Source organism: Labeo rohita, chromosome 2, assembly GCF_022985175.1.
Source record: "Labeo rohita strain BAU-BD-2019 chromosome 2, IGBB_LRoh.1.0, whole genome shotgun sequence".
In the NCBI taxonomy this organism is placed as follows: Eukaryota; Metazoa; Chordata; class Actinopteri; order Cypriniformes; family Cyprinidae; genus Labeo; species Labeo rohita.
Genome location: NC_066870.1, coordinates 35,689,925 through 35,711,625, shown reverse-complemented (window position 1 = coordinate 35,711,625; position 21,701 = coordinate 35,689,925). Strand labels below are relative to the sequence as shown.

The 21,701-nt window shown below is 35.1% G+C and overlaps 1 protein-coding gene across 2 annotated transcripts; it reads right to left on the bottom strand.

Annotated features, from left to right (window-relative positions):
• Positions 1-910: 910 nt before the first annotated feature.
• On the bottom strand, positions 911-21,272 carry shda (Src homology 2 domain containing transforming protein D, a). 2 transcript variants are annotated; one of them, XM_051136536.1, is made up of 8 exons: positions 20,894-21,272; positions 17,688-17,752; positions 17,172-17,508; positions 15,881-16,034; positions 15,459-15,656; positions 12,623-12,803; positions 7,536-7,655; positions 911-4,212 (listed from the first exon to the last, which is right to left on the bottom strand). In XM_051136536.1, exons 3-8 carry the CDS (start codon positions 17,502-17,504, stop codon positions 4,026-4,028), a joined length of 1,173 nt encoding a protein of 390 aa, XP_050992493.1. In that variant the 5' UTR covers positions 17,505-17,508; positions 17,688-17,752; positions 20,894-21,272; the 3' UTR covers positions 911-4,025. The 2 variants fall into 2 exon arrangements, with proteins under 2 accessions (XP_050992493.1, XP_050992502.1); XM_051136545.1 differs by lacking the exons at positions 17,688-17,752; positions 20,894-21,272 and having other exon boundaries at positions 17,172-17,604.
• Positions 21,273-21,701: the final 429 nt, after the last annotated feature.

The following is a 21,701-nucleotide window of genomic DNA, read 5'->3' as shown; positions in this document are numbered from 1 at the left end:
AGCACAACTGTTTCCAACACTGATAATAAATCAGCATATTAGAATGACTTCTGAAGAATCATGTGACACTGAAGACTGGAGTAATGATGCTGAAAATTCAGCTTAGCTCACATGAATAAAATAGATTTTAATGTATATTAAAATAGAAAAACATTATTTTACATCATAATAATATTACATTTTTTTCTGTATTTTTGATCAAATAAGCACAGCCTTGATGAACAAAAAAAAAAAAAAAAAAAAAAAAAGACCATTAAAAATCTTACTGATCCCAAACTTATGAACGGCAGGTTCACATGCACATACATTTGAAGGTAACTATCGCTGCTTTTGAGAACTGGAGGTTTGTTACTGCCACAGTAACACAAGAACACATATCAAATTTATCAAATAGATCCTCAAGATCCTGGCCAAACATCTGCATAAATAAGAGTAGGTTTCTGGCCTTAGGCTTGGCGTTTTGAAGCAAACACCAGTAATTGTTGGTCTACAGAAAGGCACAAACAAAAAAACGACAGCGCTGAGAGAACTGAAAGATGGTGCTTTACAAAAGTCACCCAGCTGGTTGTTCTCATCTGCAACAGCGTGATATGCAAGACAATTCAGATGGGACATTGCCTTGACAGCATATATCAGCTGTGTTGAGTCTGATTCCCACTAACACACATACACACACACCCAGAAGCATTAGCGCTCAGAGTCAACAACAGAGTGTGTATAAGCTCGGTCACATGGAGGAGGTCTGACCTATTTTTTTTTTTTTTTTTTACAGCGTGTTGCATGAACGCTTTATGAGGAGGAACCCTTTCGCTGCCTTCTGCTGAGAGACACAGTTCACCCTTCAACCTAGAAACATCACATCCTGTCAAGATCCAAGTGCACAGACGACAATTCAACACACACACTTGAATTTTAGAAAACAACTCCTAATTTATTCCAAAGAGATGAAAAGCTGGAAAACAGCATATAGAAAAAAACAAACAAACAAAAATGCACTAAAATTACAGTCATCATAACAAATAATAGCTACCGTGTGGATCTCTATAGCAATTTAGAAACCCTGTGTAGAAGTCTAAACGCAGTAGTGTATGTGTGTGTGTGTGTGTGTATGTTCGAAGGACGTGCAAGTAAACCGATCCCAAAACCACGCTCATTTGAAAGCTGTTTACTATAACATTAACTAAACAGCGGGAGAAGCGTTTCTTCTGAGGAAAATGCTCAAGTTTCATACGCATACGTAAACGGCTTATGATTATAAGGTGACCTTATTTCAAATATCACAACCCCAGATTAACTCAGAAGAAACGAAACGGTCATGTAAGGTTTCTCATCAAGCCTTAAGTATTGCTAAGAAGTCCCCAGAAACGAGCCGACGGCATTAAACGATATATAGTCGAGAGAAATGATGGGTAGCATTGTGACAGCTGCCTTAAGTAAAGCCGAATGCCACAGTAATGACCGCTTCCTGTCATGCTATGAGACCAAAGCACTGAAGCGAATGAAAGTACAGCTTTAGATGGTCGGAGGACATCATTTCCTGTTTTCATCATCTTCAGCAGCAGAATTCAGAAGTCTGTGTTAGCAGATGGCCATCCGGACAAGCGAAAGTCGCATTCAGAACATTCCAGTGTCATATCTTCACTTCCTTACGGCTATACCATGATTCATCGCTTCTAGTTAGTAACAAAAGGAAGTTAAGGGGCGTCGTCCTGTTCATGTTCCTAAAGAGAAACCCTTGTTTTTGCTTAAAGTCACTCAAAATTAAAATTCAATTATTATTCACTTACGCACATGTCATTTCAAGCTAGTATGACTTTAGATAGTGGAACGCAAAGAGAAATTTAGTACCGAGTTTGCAACACTATGGAAATGGATGGGTACCATCGCCATTAAGCTATAAAAAAGAATGAAAACACCATAAATATTGTCTATGTAATTTTTGATGGCAAACATTTGATGGCTTTGTATGACAGACAGACCAAAAGTTATTATTTGAATATTTCTCTTGAATATGCAGAAACACAAATGTGACTTTGGACCACAAAACCAGTCTTAGGTAGCATGGGTATAGTTGTAGCAATAGCCAACAATATGGGTCAAAACTATCTATTTTTTTTATTAGGATATTAAGTAAAGATCATGTTACATGAAGATATTGTGTACATTTTTTGTACATTTTTGATAGTATTATGCATTGCTAAGAACTTAATTTGGACAACTTTACAGGCGATTTTCTCAATATTTTGATTTTGTTTTTTTTGCACCCTCAGATGCCAGATTTTCAAATAGTTGTATCTCGACCAAATATTGTCCTATCCTAACAAACCATACATCAATGGAAATCAATGGAAATCTTATTTATTCAGCTTTCAGATGATGTAAAAATCTCAATTTAGAAACATTTATGACTGGTTTTGTGGTACAGGGTCACACATGAGAATTGAGAGCTGCAACATAGTGAAACACTTAGGTATGTTAAAATTTACAGAAAGTGCTAATTATGAGGTAAAAAGTGTAATTTATGTAATTGACATTATGTACTTGTCATAATTATGACTTTAATCTTTTCTGTTATTTGAACCTTTTATTTACACGTTATAATTTGACTGTCAGGTTTAAATTTGTCATAATTATGACACTGTATGTCACTTTCGACTTTTTCCCAACAGACCCAAGTTATTTGTATCTTTCCCTCTGCCCTAACACAAATGAAAAAATTGTGGTATTAATGTAACTATGACATAAACAGTTAAAATTGAAAAGTCAATTATGAGGTAAAAAGTTTCTCATATTTCTAGTGTCATTTCAACTTTATTAGTCATAATTTTGACTAGCTTTTGTCATAATTATAACTCAAAATTTGGATAATTATGACTTTTTATCTTGCTGTACTTCAGATTTTTTTTAAATCTCATAATTATGACTTTCCCAGCTTCAACTTTTGCCAATAAATATTTATTTGAATATGCACAAACATATGTGACCCTGGACCACAAATGGATTTTGTGAAATTTTGGTTTGTTAGGACAGGACAAAATTTGGTCGAGATACAACTACTTTAAAAAATCTGGAATCTAAGGGTGTAAAAAAAAAAATATCGAAATATTCAGAAAATCGCCTTTAAAGTTGTCCAAATGAAGTTCTTAGCAATGCATATTATTATATTAAGTTTTGACACATTTACGTTAGGAAATGTACAAAATATCTTCATGGAACATGACCTTTATTTAATATCCTAATGAAAAATTGATCATTTTGACCCATATTGTTGGCTTTTGCTACAAATATACCCGTGCTACTTATGACTGGTTTTGTGGTCCAAGGTCGCATATGAGAACTGACAGCTGCAGAATACTGAAACATTTACGTATGACTAAACTTGCTGTGTTTTCTTCACACAAAACTATTGTGTTACTCTAGAAGTCTTATGCTGATTTTGGTCACCATCCATTTTCACTGCTTGGAAAGAAGCAGCTTTAACAATGTTTAAAATGTCTTATTTTGTGTTCCACAGAAGAAACCCGGTCATACAGGTTCGGAATGACACGAGAATGAGTAAAATGGAATTTCAGGTAAATTATTATACTTTTTAAATCAAGAAATCCTACAAAGGATGGGATTCGTACTGTACAACATTGCTTTTTAGTATTTAGCAAAATCTTTATAAATACTTTGGTTGGGCTACATTTCATCCTCAAATACTAAATCTATCATTTGAAGAGTTTGGAGTAGAGAAAGGAATAATATTGCAGTTCCCAGTGTGACGCGAAGACACTTTACAGTCCAGTGGTGCGGAAAATACTCTTAACACACGTGCAGCACATCGATACAGTGTCAGTACAGGCTGACTGTTTTTTCAATCACACCAGGGTTGAAAAATCAAATTCCCACTGCAAACACTAATCAAACTGTCAAAGAGCCTGCAATATGTGATTGAAAATGAAGCAGTATAGTAGCCGTCTGAGTGAAGCCCTGAGCGTGCGAGCGCGATAAGTGTGTGTTTGTGTGTGTGTGTGTGTGGGGTCTCAGAGTGTCTGCACCAGCACCGGAAACAGCAGAGACAGGTGTTCGGCTCCGCGGATGGGCAGTTTGTTCGTGGTGTAGAAATGAATGACTTCAGGGATGGAGTCAAACGGAGGACTGTTCTCTCCCAGGATGAACTTCCCATCACGAGACTGCGAGAACTTCATGTGCATGAACCCGTGACAGCTCCTGCAGAGACAAGGAGACAGACAGATGGAGGGGGGAGAGAGAAAGTCACTGAGTTTGCATATTACTTTGCGTGGCTGACCTGGAACGGTAGAGACTGCGCCGTACTGTTTATACAACACATTAGTAGGCAAGACTGCTGTACATTATGAATAGGTGAAACGGTGTTGTTATTGTTAATGCAGCCATTACAAAATCAAATAAAGCTGAAATGTTACATGAAACCAAAATAAGAAAGTTTAACCCTATAAAGCCTACTGTTTCATATTTGATATGCAAATTTCTAAGGCCTCTAAATTATAGGCATGATCAAAACTTCGCAGAAAGACCTGCTGTACACAATCTACTACATGCATTCTGTTGTTTGATAGAGAGTTGCCTTTTTTTAGCAAGTAAAAGACCTTTTAGTATAACTGTACAAACTTCAGCTCGTTTGTGCATCTTTTGCTGTGAAATATTCATCAACTAAGCATTTCAATGTCATCTTAAGATTTCATTGGGAGATACAGAGAGACAGCTGATACATGCACCAAATTGCATATTTTTGCTCAGTTTGTAGCTCTGAAAAAATTTTAGTTTTTTCCTCCTCCAAGTTTGAGCTCCATATTCTCACTTTATCATATGAACCATAAAAGTGTGATGTATCTTTTTTTTTTGTCTAAAGGTTCAATAAACTGTTCCATTTTTTTTTAAATGAAATTGACTATTGTTACAAGTTAAGTTTCTACAGTTACTAAAAGTTCAAGTTACTTAAATTACTAAAAATAAACAATGAAATAAAAAAAAAAGAATTCTGATTCAGATAATAATAAAAGCACATAAAATTAAAGCTAAACTGAAATCTGAAACATATAAATAAAAACCAATTAAAAATATTAATAAATACTATAATAGTATATAAATAGTACTAAAATAGCACTGAAGTGAAAGCAGTAAGGAAATGGGAAGATATGTGAACATACATTGTCTGTACAATTTCATACAGAAACAAGTTGAGGATAAAATAGCTTTTATGAGTTTATGGTTTGAGTGATGTTACATCTCGCCACATTAATAAAAAATAAAAAAATAAAAACAATTAAATGACATTACGCACATTTAATTTAAATTTAAGTATTTAATTAACTGGATAATTTCACTATAGGAATTATGACAATTAATATATAATCCATTTTTTGTTAAATTTCCAGCAAAAAATAATATATATTAGTGCTGTGCAATGATTAATTGTGATTAATCACATGCAAAATAAAAGTTTTTGTTTACAAAATATGTGTGTGTGTGTATTGTGTACATTTATTATGTATATATAAAAACACACACATATGCATGGACATATTTAAGAAAGATGTGTTATGTTTAGAAATTAAAGATATTTATATATAATTAATTAATAAACTAAATATTGAGAAAAAAAAAAACTTTATAGTTGTCCAAATGAAATTCTTAGCAATGCATATTACTATTCAAAAATTAACTTTACTTAATATCTTATGATTTTTGGCATAATAGAAAAAAAAATCTATCATGTTGACCCATACAATGTATTTTTGGCTACTGCTACAAATACACCCGTGCTACTTAAGACTGGTTTTGTGGTCCAGGGTCACACATATACATTTACACAGTCTAAAAAAATGATTAAAAGATTAAAATACTTAAAATAATGTAAGATTTTGGTCATACCGCTCACCCCCAAAAAACTGAAAAGCAGCCATGCTTTTTGGTGTGCACTATATTATTAATATCATGCTAAACGCATTCAGACCCACACAAAACACCTCAAACCAGAATATATTACACAGAACTAGAATAACTAAATGTAACTGCCCTCCAGCAGTAGAACATGTAGGTAGCATGAGTGGGAAAGAAAAAAAATAAATAAATGAGAGCAGATTTAGAAAGAGGTTGCATGGGAGGACCAGATGGCTGCTAGGGCGTTGCTATGTGGTTGCTAGGGTGTTCAAATTGGTTGCTAATTGGTTGTTTACTCACAAAAGTATAATTAAAACCACCCTCATGTCTCTTTAATAGTCTGGTTTCTAGATGAATCTGGCCACTCCTTCAATGCAAACTAATGGGATTTTACTGTAAAACATTATTCCTGTGATGCAAAGCTGAATTATTAGCCATTACTTCGGTTTTCAGTGTAACATGATTCTTCAAAAATCATTCTAATATGCTGATTAATTACTGTTATTATGAATGCTGGAAACAGTTATGCTGCTTAATTTTTTTATTTTTTTTTTTGAATGTATGATTCTTATTTTAGGATTCTTGATAAATAAAAGGTTTTAAAAACAAAACAAAACAACAGCATTTATTTAAAATATAAATCTTTTCTAACAATATAAATTCTTGGTGAATGAAAGTATTAATTTCGTTCAAAAAAAGAAAGAATAAGAATTTTACTGACCCCAAAACTTTTAGATGGTAGTTTGTATTTTTACAAAACTTTTTAACTTTTTATTTGTTAAAGAATCCTGGAAAATAAAAATAAAAACAACAGGTTCATAAATATGAAGCAGCATAACTGTTTTCAACACTGATAATAAATCAGCATATTAGAACGATTTTTGAAGGATCATGTGACATTGAAGACTGCAGTAATGATGCTGAAAATTCAGCTTTGTATCACAGGAATAAATTACATTTTAAAATATATCCACGTAGAAAACAGTTATTTTAAATTGTATTTTGTAAATTGTAAATAATATTTCATGATATTACAGTGTTTTCTGTATTTTTGATCAAATAAATGCAGCCTTAATGAGCCTTTAAAAACCATTTAAAAGCTACTGATCCCAAACTTTTGAGTGACACTGTCAGAGGTTTTAGTAGCTACATTATATGTAGAAATCATGTAGAAATTTATGGTAATTTTGTGCCCAGAGAAACACTGAGTCGTGCCTTAATGGTCTTTAAATAGCCATATAAATATTTACCGTAAAGATGCAGAAAGACAAACCCAGTTTAGCAAAAATAATTTGCACTATTTATAGAGTCAAATGAGTCTAACTATAGAGTCTAACTATTTCATGAAACGAAAGTGAATGTGGGACAAGTACTTCAGTTATTACACATTTGAAAACAATCACAGTACAAATCAGTAGCATTTACAGCACACTAATAGAACGCAACAGGGAACACCCAGGTTATCAGTGGCCTTGTGTAAAGGTACTAAAGGACTGAACCAAACCAAAAAGCCCTGAGATAAGTCACGACAACACAACTTAAATTGATTTGAAACTTAAAACAACAGAAAGTTTACTTGTGAGGTAGACATTCCATAAAGTATGACTTTTTTGGGGTTTGCAAGACTGTACCTGAGAGATAGCGAGTAGTCGTTTCGACTGGTCTGGCTTTTTCTCACCAGGTAACTGCACTCCTTACAGAGCGTGAGCAGAGATTCAGCTTCTGAGCGAGTCAGTGCACCATGGTACCATCTGAAACACACAAATGGGCCACTTTTAGGGTTTTGACAACACCAGTATTTCAGAACTCAAATGATGTATTTTAGTTTACAATCTGCAAAGGATTATAAACACATGTTCACATACTCCATGTAATCTCAAAGAAATGGACATAAGTTTATAAATAGGTTTTCACAAAAACTCATTTTCTGTGGCTTTTTGGGTGTAGTGAAACACCTGCAGATGTAGCAGAAAACATCTGGTTCACGTTTGCATTTCCAGTCACTGGCCACAATTCTTTCTTTGAAATCAGGATTAGGAAAAATAATGTGTTCAGCATCATCCATGCATGCAAAAAGCATCTGCGAATTAAAAAAAAAAAAAAAGTAGTAATCTGGCTCAGTGGACGAGGGGAATCATGTCTATGTGGCTAATTAAAGGAGTATGGCCACGTTCACACAACAGCAGAATACGGTTGTCAATACCGTATTTGAGTCCTTAATACGGTTCCATTCACACACAGTACGGTTATTTACAGGTGTGACAACCGTACTCTATAACCGAACTCACACCCGTAAATTTTCAGGATTCACAATCGCTTTCTTGGAAAACACGCGGTGTGTGAACGGAACAGGACTGGACAACTATGTCACGTCATACAATGTGAGAGAGCTGCTCTGCCGCACAAACGCGCGTCTACCGTGTGCTTTAATGTCTGGTTTCGATAACTTAACCGTGACGGAGAAATTAGCTGTTTGTCATCTAAAAAGTTTTATATCCAGTCTCCACCAGAGCCGCTCCCTTGTATCAGTTTTGCGTTCTTCACGCGGCTCAAATGCTCCGCTTTCCACTCAAATTTAATACTCTATACTCCTTTAATCAGCAGAAAAACTGCCACAAAGACATGTTTCCCCTCGTGGCCTTTCAGAACAAAAATTTACAAATCATGTACTCTCCCTGTTGTCATCCAAGATGTTCATGTCTTTCAGTTGTAAAGAAATTGTTTTTTAAGGAAAACATTTCAGGAATTATCTCCATATAGGGGACTTCACTGGTGCCTGTGAGTTGAAACGTCCAAAATGCAGTTTAAATGCAGCTTCAAAGGGCTCTGAACGATCCCAGCTGAGGAATAAGGGCTTTATCTAGTGAAGTGATTGGTCATTTTCAAAAAAAAAAAAAAAAAAAAAAAAAAAAAATGGGATACTAGTGGTGTAGCGGTACACAGATGTCACGGTTCTGTACGTACCTCGGTTCGAGGGTCACAGTTCGATACAATTTCGGTATCTAGGTTTCTTTTCATTTATTTTAAACTGACAGTAGTACAAATTAAATTTTTCCCACCTACATGTGAAAATACTAAATATTATATCAAATTAATGTCATATATAGGCTATAAAATCTGCAGTACAAATGGGCCACTTTTAGGGTTTTCACAACACCAGTATTTCAGTATTCAAAACATGTATTTTAGTTTATAATCTGCAAAGGATTATAAGCACATGTTCACATACTCCATGCAATCTCAAAGAAATGGACATAAACAAGTTTATAAATAGATTTTCACAAAAAATAATTTTCTGTGGCTGTTTGGGTGTAGTGAAACACCCACAGATGTAGCAGAAAACATCTGGTTCACGTTTGCATTTCCAGTCACTGGTTACAATTCTTCATAATTCTTTGAAATCAGGATTAGGCAAAATAATGTGTTCAGCATCATTCATGTATGTAAAAAGCATCTGCGAATAAAAAAAAAAAATAGTAGTAATCTGGCTCAGAGGATGAGGGGAATTATGTCTTTGTTCTGCTAATTAAAGGAGTATGGCCACATTCACACAACAACAGAATACAGTTGTCAATATCGTATTTGAGTCCTTAATATGGTTCCATTCACACACAGTACATTTACAGGTGTGACAACCGTACTCTATAACTGAATTCACACCCGTAAATTTTCAGGATTCCCAATCGCATTATTTGAACACCCGTGCTGTGTGAACGAAACAGGACTGGACAACTGTGTCACGTCATACAGTGTGAGAGAGCCGCTCTGCCGCACAAATGCACGTCTACCGTGTGCTTTAATGTGTGGTTTCGGTAACTTACAGTGACGGAGAAATGAGCTGTTTGTCATCTGAAAGTTTTATATTTAGTCTCCACTGGGGCCGCTCCCTCCCGTCAGTTTTGCGTTCTTCACGCGGCTCAAATGCTCCGCTTTCCACTCAAATTTAATACTCCATACTCCTTTAATCAGCAGAAAAACTGCCACAAAGACATGTTTCCCCTCGTGGCCTAGTTCACTTTCAGAACAAAAATTTACAAATCATGAGATGTTCATGTCTTTCTTTCTTCAGTTGTAAAGAAATTGTTTTTTGAGGAAAACATTTCAGGAATTATCTCCATATAGGGGACTTCACTGGTGCCTGTGAGTTGAAACGTCCAAAATGCAGTTTAAATGCAGCTTCAAAGGGCTCTGAACGATCCCAGCTGAGGAATAAGGGCTTTATCTAGTGAAGTGATTGGTCATTTTCAAAAAAAAAAAACAAAAAAAAAATTGGATACTAGTGGTGTAGCGGTACACAGATGTCACGGTTCTGTACGTACCTCGGTTCGAGGGTCACAGTTCGATACAATTTCGGTATCTAGGTTTCTTTTCATTTATTTTAAACTGACAGTAGTACAAATTAAATTTTTCCCACCTACATGTGAAAATACTAAATATTATATCAAATTAATGTCATATATAGGCTATAAAATCTGCAGTACAAATGGGCCACTTTTAGGGTTTTCACAACACCAGTATTTCAGTATTCAAAACATGTATTTTAGTTTATAATCTGCAAAGGATTATAAGCACATGTTCACATACTCCATGCAATCTCAAAGAAATGGACATAAACAAGTTTATAAATAGATTTTCACAAAAAATAATTTTCTGTGGCTGTTTGGGTGTAGTGAAACACCCACAGATGTAGCAGAAAACATCTGGTTCACGTTTGCATTTCCAGTCACTGGTTACAATTCTTCATAATTCTTTGAAATCAGGATTAGGCAAAATAATGTGTTCAGCATCATTCATGTATGTAAAAAGCATCTGCGAATAAAAAAAAAAAAATAGTAGTAATCTGGCTCAGAGGATGAGGGGAATTATGTCTTTGTTCTGCTAATTAAAGGAGTATGGCCACGTTCACACAACAACAGAATACAGTTGTCAATATCGTATTTGAGTCCTTAATATGGTTCCATTCACACACAGTATGGTTATTTACAGGTGTGACAACCGTATTCTATAACTGAATTCACACCCGTAAATTTTCAGGATTCCCAATCGCATTATTTGAACACCCGTGCTGTGTGAACGAAACAGGACTGGACAACTGTGTCACGTCATACAGTGTGAGAGAGCCGCTCTGCCGCACAAATGCACGTCTACCGTGTGCTTTAATGTGTGGTTTCGGTAACTTACAGTGACGGAGAAATGAGCTGTTTGTCATCTGAAAGTTTTATATTTAGTCTCCACTGGGGCCGCTCCCTCCCGTCAGTTTTGCGTTCTTCACGCGGCTCAAATGCTCCGCTTTCCACTCAAATTTAATACTCCATACTCCTTTAATCAGCAGAAAAACTGCCACAAAGACATGTTTCCCCTCGTGGCCTAGTTCACTTTCAGAACAAAAATTTACAAATCATGAGATGTTCATGTCTTTCTTTCTTCAGTTGTAAAAAAAATTGTTTTTTGAGGAAAACATTTCAGGAATTATCTCCATATAGGGGACTTCACTGGTGCCTGTGAGTTGAAACGTCCAAAATGCAGTTTAAATGCCGCTTCAAAGGGCTCTGAACAATCCCAGCTGAGGAACAAGGGTTTTATCTAGTGAAGTGATCGGTCATTTTCTTAAAAAGAAAAAAAAAAAAGAAATTTGTATACTAGTGGTGTAATGGTACACAGATGTCACGGTTCTGTACGTACCTCGGTTTGAGGGTCACGGTTTGATACGATTTCAGTATCTAGGTTTCTTTTCATTTATTTTAAACAGACAGTAGTACCAATTCAATTTTTTCCCACCTACATGTGAAAATACTAAATATTATATCAAATTAATGTCATATATAGGCTATAAAATCATACATATATACATACAAGGAATAAATACTTGACATATTTAATTTAGTTAACTGATAGACAAGGAAAAAAAACAGTGCGCCAGGTAACGTAGCTGAGCTTCAGTTCAGTTTTGTGACAGAAAGAAAACTCAAATGGCAGAAAGTGACATTCTATTTGTTTTTTAAGTTGATTTTGCTGGTATGACGAGTTAAAGTAATCGCGTCGGCGCACACAAACACAAAACATATCAGTTCCAGGCTTCCAGCATTGCTAACTTGACAATGCAGTTGCTATTTTACCAAAATAAAACACAGTGAACCAAACATCAGTGCGCCCGCCTCACTGTGTCACCGTTAGAACATGACTAAAGTACAAAGTCTATAATTTACATAATAAATAATAGTTTAGCATTCGGATGCATCGCAAATATGGAAATATTATGGAATATTTGGATTTGTGCTGAATGAGAGAGGTAGGATACAAGAGCACAAAGCTCCATTTCGCACAGTTAAATGCGTAAGCCTTTAAAGTAACATTATACACCTTACAAATGATTATCAAAAGCAAAAATGCAATGAAATGCATACATTTGCGAGAAAGCGTGATGTGCTATAGAGCAGAACAGACTATTTTTGGAATCTGCCATTAGAAATGAGTATTGGATTTCACTCAGGAAACATAATGCAGAGTGGTGTAATGAAATTTTAGCAGATTGCTCTTCTGTTAAACTACTTATGCACACTGGATAACTTTCCTGAGGTAAGTGTTTCACCACGCCACATCACATATGCATGCATTTGACGGTGATATCATCATGTTATTTGCGCTTAAAAAGTACACAGTTTTCTGCATTAAATACACTGAGCAGCACAGCTCAGGCTGTGCGTGTGTTAATACATACACCTGTTTCTCCAGGGGCAGTGTGGGATCCACTCTCTCTCCCAGGATGCCGTGTGTGTTGCTGGGTTTGTGCAGGCTGGTGGCTCTGCTGGACGAAGGGCTGATTCTGGATGCTCCTACCTTCCTCGGCACCTCGTCGCGGGGCAGCGTGCATTGATCCCAGTCTCTGGCTTCAAAAGTTACTACAAAACATAAAAGGGCTACACTTTAGTTTGGAAAGCTAAAATGTTTGCCTCAATAAACTCCTAATTTGCTGCTTATTAATAGTAAGGTAGTTGTTAAGTTTAGGTATGGGGTGGATTAAGGGATCTAAAATATGATCATGCAGAATAAAGCATTAATATGTGCTTTAATAAACAGCCAATATGCATGTAGTAATATGCATGCTTATAAGCAACTAGTTAATAGTGAGAACTGGTCCCTAAACATAAGTGTTAAAAAAAAGTTATTTAAACAATTGAAGAGTTCATTTGCAAAAACAGAAAACTCAAAAATCATGTTTTTTCATTGTGCATTCAAATTAATCTCAGTCAAACTGCAGTTGGGTTATTTTGATCAAGTAAAAATAACTAAAATAATACAGCTAACTAAAACAATAAAAACATGACGACACAAAATTTTTGAAAATTTAAAAAACATTGTTTTTGCAAATAAACGCTTTAAATTGTAAACAAACTTAAAAATTGCAAGAAAAAAGAGCTAGTTAAAAACATTATATACATTAAAAAATGTTATATTTTATTTTCATGTATTTTATTTAAATATAACATATTACAGATATTATAGATATTAATATATAAAAAAAAAAAGAAAATCGTTTTATGATGTTTTTCCATAAAATACATTACTACGATAATACTATCAAATAAACAAATGCAATAATAAACTGAGCATTTACTACTACTACATATGAGTTATTCTTCAATTAGTTTTGTTTTAATTATTATTAAAACATGATTTCACGTATTATAAAACTATAAAAATGAAAGAAATACATTATTGCTGCAAAGGTTACTACAAAACAATTGTAAACTTAAAAAAAAAAAAAAAAAAAAAAAAAAAAAAAAACGCAACCAAGAAGACTGTGTTAAAAATATACATTCAAATTAATTAAATCTATTTTAGTTTTTAATATATATTGGATATTTAAAATATTTCATTTTAAAATGTTTATAAATGAAATAATATATTTGTATTAATATTTAAACATGTTTTAGTTGCTTTAATTGTTTTTTTTTCACCCATGAAATTATAGATGTATTAAATTACGAAGCATTTCATACAATTTTATTTTCAAACATAGAAAATGGTGACAATTAAGAACAACTCCAATCCCCAATTTTGTGCAACATTTGAAAAAAGGCATTAATGTATTTATAATTAAGGGTTTGTTCAAATCACCATCCCTCAGTATAAACAATGAAAGTAGTGTTTCATGCTTTTGCAAACAATACAAGTTACTCTCTTCCAGCGTCACTGTTCCTGCTGTGACAATCTTAGTAGAGACTGATTTGAGAAGCTCTTGCCATGTTTGTGAGAAATCTGCATCTGACAGAGCGTGAACAATCCATGAGCAACCGGCAATCTGATCAGAAGTGGTGAAATGACCATGTGATGAAGAGTGTGTGACATTTCAGTCACGTAGGGAGAGACTTTTTTATTTGATGTTATTCAATTTATTATTATAAATATTTAAAAACTATCAATAAAGAGTTAACAAGCAATGCATAATAGTAGCTAAAATAATAATTATCACTTTTTAATGTTACTTAAGTTATTATAATAATAATAATAATAATAATTATTATTATTATAATTATTACAAAAAATAATAAAGAATCAATAAATACATTACTATTGCTATAATACTATCAATTTAACAAGCAATGCATAATAATTATCCTACAAATAATAATATATTTTAATGTTATTGCATTTATTATTATTATGTTTTAAAAAAATCTGTCAATAAAGAATAAGTAAAGATATTATAACTACTGAGTAAGCAAGTAATGAATAATAATGATAATGATAATAATGATAATAATAATAATATTTTAATGTTATTTAATTTATTATTACTATTATTATTAAAAACTATTAATAATGAATCAATAAAGAAATACATTACTATTGTTAATACTATTGAGTTAACAAGCAATGCACAATAATAACAACAACAACAATATTTTAATGTTGTTGTTGTTATTATTATTATAAACTAATACAAAAAAAAAATCAGTAAAGAAATACATTATGATTGCTATAATACTATTGAGTTAACATGTAATGCATAATAATAATAATATATTTTGAATGTTATTCAATTTATTATTATTATTTTTATTATATTTATATTTAAAAACAGTCAAAGAATCAAAGATATTATTAGTAATGCATAATAATAATAATAATAATAATAATAATAATAATAATATTTATTGTCATTCAGTAGATTTTTTTGTATTTTAATCATTAATTTTAAAATACACAGATCAATAAAGAAATATATTACTATTGCTATAATACTAGAGTAAATGATAAATATATAACAATAATATTTTACAGAACAGGAGTAAATTTGATTTCTAATATTTATGGCCATCTTAATTTCAAGTACTAAACCTCAGAGCTTTTATCTTGGCAGAAAACCAAATGAAAGCTTCTCCAAAACACCAGCCAAATAGCAAATAACACCGTTTCATATACTCACATTTGCCATTTGCCAACTGTTAATTTTGCACCCTGCTTGTAGTGTAGTAAACTACATTTTCAAAAGAGTATGAAAACATACTGGTGTGGAACTGCGCCAATCTCCATCCAGCAACACGTCTTACCAGCGAAGGCTTTGGAGATGTTCTCTTTCTTCCACTCCCAGGGCTGGTCGTACTCATCTGGGGGCCTCTCATCATCCTGGGGCAGACGGCTTTCTCTCTCGTCCTCCGCAGGGGCCGCCCGGGGCCGAAATCTCTCCTCGTACGGGCTGTCGTAGAGCTGCGGGCTGTTTCTGCCCCGATCTGTGCTGTGCTGGAGCTCTGACATACAACAAACACATTTAGTTGAACCAGACAACATGATATTTGATTATGTATGAGTATTATGAAAGTGAATGAGGACTGGAGTTGTCCAGCTTCGGAAAATGTAAACAAAAGTACCACATATTGCCGGGCACACCACAAAATGAACAGACTGGAATAACAATGGACGAATAAATGCTCTCTTTGGAATTCTAAGAGATCCAGTGGGAAATCGCTTTTACCGCTTATGAACCGCTGGGCCTCAAACGGCTCCATGTAACTGCTGCTGGCCTCTACGGCGTTCTGCTCCCAGCCGGGTCTGGGACGCGGGTCCGGTCTGGCGTCAAACGGGTCCGAGTAATCCGTCTCCCCGACTGCAGGAGCCGAGGGAACCACCTGGGGAAAAGAACAAGGAACGAGTGATGAGAGATCATGATGATCATATGAATCAGAAACGAAGACAACTGTAGAGTTTAACACAGTATGTGATTCTGCTAGCTCAAGTAAACACACATAAGCATTTTCCAGCATTTTCATCCACCATTAATATATATATATATATATATATATATAAATTATAAAAAAAAAAAACCCAACTAACTAACTTATAATAGTCACAAAAAAACATGCCAAAATTTCTTCTAAAATAAAACTTAAAAGGTAAAATGGAAAATACAAAAAGTAAAAAAAATAATAAAAAGTATAAAAATATTACATTGAAAATAATAATTAGCATAAATTTTTTATAATTGAATAATACCAAACTGGATAGTAAACTATTTATTATTATTATTATTATACATTACTTTAGTAGTACTGCAATAGTAAATTAGAAAATTACATTATGCTAACATTGCACAGAAAAGACCATTTTGCTAAACATAGCTTTTTTGTTTTACTGAAGAAAAAGGAGAGACATGGAGTGACATGATAGTATTTTCATTTTTGGACACACAATCCCTTTAAAAAAACCAAACGTGCGAGAGAGAGGGTTGGTGTGAGAGTCTATAAAACCCGCAGGCATTGGGATTAAATGTATTTGGGTTAATGAAATTGATTCCCAACACTCACACCCTTCACCTCTGATGACAAAAAGAAACATGAGCGAATTCGTTGGTTTGTTATGACATCTGCAAACTCACCCATGACATGTGCACCACACAAATCTACTCTAAAACAATCACACAATGTAATGCTAGAAAAACAAACCCTAAGACTCTCATAACCGCCTCATTTGTCATATACTGATTCATATTCTATTCATGATGAAAGAAATTGACTGGAGGGACTTTAATCAACGTGCCAGTAAAATAATTTCATGTAAACAAACATTTATCATTATTAAGACATTCAAGTACACATTAGAAGAGGAAAATGCTCTCTAAAGTACACTACTAAACTACATTTTTACACTTTCTTGGTTTGGTTCTTGCCCAAACCCAATCATTTTTCTAAATATCAACACAGGAAACATTTCAAAGCACATAATTCATACTGATAAGCTCTCCACATGTTAAGAAAACAAGAACTCACAGGGGCCTGCGGTTCCTCAAAGGTCACGATGTTTAGCGGTACTTTGCTGCGCCCGAATTCCTGAGATTCCACTTTTATCAGTCTGTGTTTGGGAGACACGATCTTCACCTCCACGCCGTTGGAAAGCACCGTGCCAAATGCGGGGAATGTTTCCACCGACCCAGAGCCGTTCACCACCCGGTTCTCTGAGGGTTCGTAGGGATCCTCGAAGTCCAGCTCTTTCTGAGCCCTGTAGGCCCGTAGGATCTCGCTTTCGGTGTAGTCCGGTTTCGGGGGCTGCGGCGGTCCTTTCCTGCTGCCAAAACTTAGGTGATCTCTAAACCACTTTGCCATGGGTCTACGACCAACACAAGACGCAAAAAAAACGTTAAAACAGCTGTTATGCTTCTAAAAAGGACTTTATCCTAGTTCTTCCATGAAACACCATCCATAAATTCTGAAACACCTAACCAATAAGTTACTTATTACTAACAGCGTGTCAATAAGTGGCAAATATAATATTGTGCAATAGCTCACCTCAGTTTCCCCAATGCATCGATGCTTTAGAACATCCAACGCCTGTTTGCATACAATAAATTGATCTGGAAAGCAAAAGCACGGTTGTGACATATTAAAACAAGAAATGAAAGAAAGGCAGATGTGGATTAGTTTAAGCCTCCACCCCTAGACCTGCCCCACTGGAAAACACAGGTGATCCTGGATCATAAAACCAGTCTTAAGTAGCACGGGTATATTTGTAGCAATAGCCAAAAATACATTGTATGGGTCAAACTGATCGATTTTTCTTTTATGCCAAAAATCATTAGGATTTTAAGTAAAGATCATGTTCCATGAAAATATTTTGTAAATTTCCCACCGTAAATATATCAAAACTTAATTTATGAGTAGTAATATGCATTGCTAAAAACCTTATTTGGACAACTTTAAAGGCGATTTTCTCAGTATTTAGATTTTTTGCACCCTCAGATTCCAGATTTTCAAACAGCTGTATCTTGACCAAATATTGTCCTATCATGACAAACCATACATCAGCTTAAGCATAAGCTTATTTATTCAGCTTTCAGATGATGCATAAATCCTAATTTAAAAAAAAATTACCCTTATGACTGGTTTTGTGGTCCAGGGTCACATATTACAGTGTAACACACTTTCATAATTTACGAGTGTTGCCAAGTCTGCGGTTTTCCCACGGAATTGGGCTACTTTAACACGGTTGCAGCAGGTTGTTATTCATGTCTGCGGGTAGAAGCAACCCCAATAACATTTTATTTAGCCCCTTGCATGCGATTGCAAACCACGGTTGCCAGGTAGGTTTTCACAAAACCTGCCCAACTGCTTCTCAAAACTAGCCCAATCACATTTCAAGGGGGGTCCCACTGGTAAAAATCGCATTCTGGGGGGTAAAAACACATTTATTTCAGTAGGGTTCCCCTGGTATAGTTTGCATGCCAGGGGCTAAATGTATTGTTATTGAGAAACAACCGGCAATTAAAGTGTTAAAGTAGCCCAATTGTGCGGGAAAACTGAGGACTTGGCAACACTGATGCGAACTGTACCTGGGAAACCTTACTAAAAAAACGTATATTTTACCTCCCGAACTTGATTTTTTACTGAGGGACCCTCCTCAAAACGTATGTAACATTTTGGGCTAGTTTTAAGGAGAAATTGGGCAGGTTTTGTTGTGAAAACCTGGCAACCCTGTAATTTACTGGACACAAAAGTAGTCAGTTCGCAGAATGACTAGCAAGTTCTTTTTCAAACAATGAAAGTGAATGGTGACCATGTCTGTCAAGCAAGATTTTAGTCAATAGTTTGTTAAATTCAGGTATTTTTCGTCACAAAATCTCTCATACGAGTTAAAATACACCAAATTAGTTATACAAGCAACTTTTATGATGCTCATTGCACAACAATTTTTTGCACCCTCAGATTCCAGATTTTCAAACAGCTGTATCTTGACCAAATATTGTCATATCCTGACAAACCATACATCAGCTTAAGCATAAGCTTATTTATTCAGCTTTCAGATGATGCATAAATCCCAATTTCAAAATTAATTTACCCTTATGACTGGTTTTGTGGTCCAGGGTCACATATTACAGTGTAACACAAAAATAAACACCTTCATAATTTACGAGTGTTGCCATGTCTGTGGTTTTCCCGCGGAATCGGGCTACTTTAACACGGTTGCAGCGGGTTGTTTTTCATGTCTGCGGGTAGAAGCAACCCCAATAACATTATATTTAGCCCCTTGCATGCTATTGCGAACCATGGTTGCCAAAACCTGCCCAACTGCTTCTCAAAACTAGCCCAATCACATTTCGAGGGGGGTCCCACTGGTAAAAATCACATTCCGGGGGGTAAAATACACATTTATTTTGGTAGGGTTCCCCTGGTATAGTTTGCATGCCAGGGGCTAAATATATTGTTATTGAGAAACAACCTGCAATAGTGTTAAAGTAGCCCAACTGTGCCGGAAAACCGAGGACTTGGCAACGCTGATGTGAACTGCACCTGGGAAACCTTACTAAAAAAACGTATATTTTACCCTACCAAACTCGATTCTTTACTGAGGGACCCTCCTCAAAACGTATGTAACATTTTGGGCTAGTTCTGAGGTGAAACTGGGCAGGTTTTGTTGTGAAAACCTGGCAACCCTGTAATTTACTGGACACAAAAGTAGTCAGTTCACAGAATGACTAGCCAGTTTTTTTTTTTCAAACAATGAAAGTGAATGGTGACCATGTCTGTCAAGCAAGATTTTAGTCAATAGTTTGTTAAATTCAGGTATTTTTCATCACAGAATCTCTCATATGAGTTAAAATACACCGAATTAGTTATACAAGCAACTTTTATGATGCTCATTGTCCTTTATTTTAACCAAATATTTACAGTCACGTTCATTTTCACTTGATGAATGAAAAACGATGCAATGAAGGTAGTGACTGCGGTTGTTAGTCACTCACGTTTTGCTTAACAACTGCTTTTGTGTTTCACAGAAGATAGAAACAATAGGATTTGGAACAAAATCGGCGTGAACGAACCGTTACATAATTTTAATTTTTGGGCGAGCGGTTCCTTTAAACAAAAACATATCGTCATATATCTCAGCTGATAAGTCTAATGCTTTTGTACTGTACTTGGGTTATAAATTAAACATGATAGCAATGATTCCACAGAAATAAAAACAAATAAATCGAAAAGAAAGTTTAACACACACAAACAAACTCGCACTGCTCAATCTTGGCAAAGAATCCTGTCAAAACAAGAACATGCACCAACCGTACACACCCACTTTCTTATCGTTCCCTCTTTAATTCAACACACAACAGAGAGATTGTAATATTTCTTAAACTGAAATAGACACAAACTGTCAGTATAGATTAAAACTCGTGTTAGCAACCCGGCTAACATCTTTAAACTCCGCCACCTTGCATTATATTCACTTTATTTAGCGTCAAATGTGATTATGCACATGAACACTAAAGTAGATTCAACATGGAAGTCAAATACTTAAGTAATTTGGATCACAAAAGTAAAAACTAACCAATTTAAGATGCATTTTGTTAGCCGGCTTGCTGGCGTGCTAACTGTGCAGCGCGCGATCCCCGATGGATACTCACAGACGAGCGTGTGCAAACTGTTCATCTAATACGACAGTTACAACTCATAAAACACTTCAGAAGCCCACAATCCCCCAAAACATTTTTCAAGATACTCACCTGTCAATGATGGACGAATGGAAGTGAGTATATAAAGCAGCTGTGAGGGGAATCTCAAAAAGTGACGAGCGTGTGCACGTCCAGATGGATGGATGAGTTGCATTGGATTGCATTGGTTGTTGCAGGAGCTGAGCTGGTGAACAACACACAGGCTCTACTTTTTGTTAAAGCCCATTGGAGAGTTGCATTGTCTTTGTTCTTGCTGAGGCACTTCATTTCACATGCTGGCTCGTGCTTTGGCTTGCATCCTGCAAAATGTTGCATGACTGCAAAGCAGTTAATAATACAGTGCAGATAAAACAGAGAGTAAGTGTAATGAAATGCATACAAGGGGGCTTCTGGTTAACCACACACACTAATAGAAGCAATCCAATTCAATACATGCCCCACCTGTCAAACCAGCCTTCATTAACACCTTCTCCATCAGCATACAGAGGTCAAATTGTAAGGTTAGAAGGTCACAAGCACTTTGGTGGATCAATATGGGAGATGGTGAATAATGGCAAGTCCACAGATTGGATTGCATTAACATCACATTATCAAGTGTTACATTAAACACCAAAACAAGCCACTGATGCTTCAGCAAAACGTCAAATTGAGTAACTTCTGCCAAATTTACACTGCAAAGGTGGCAAAGAAACACATCTGATGTGGCATTTAGGTCTATCTGCATAAGGCTGTTTCTGCCATGGAATAAAAAAATAATGAAGGTAATTGCGACTGTCATAATTCTGACGTTTCTCATGCATTTGTGATTATAACATGCTCCTATAATTTAATGTTGCTTACTTTGTAGCCTTAATCCAGA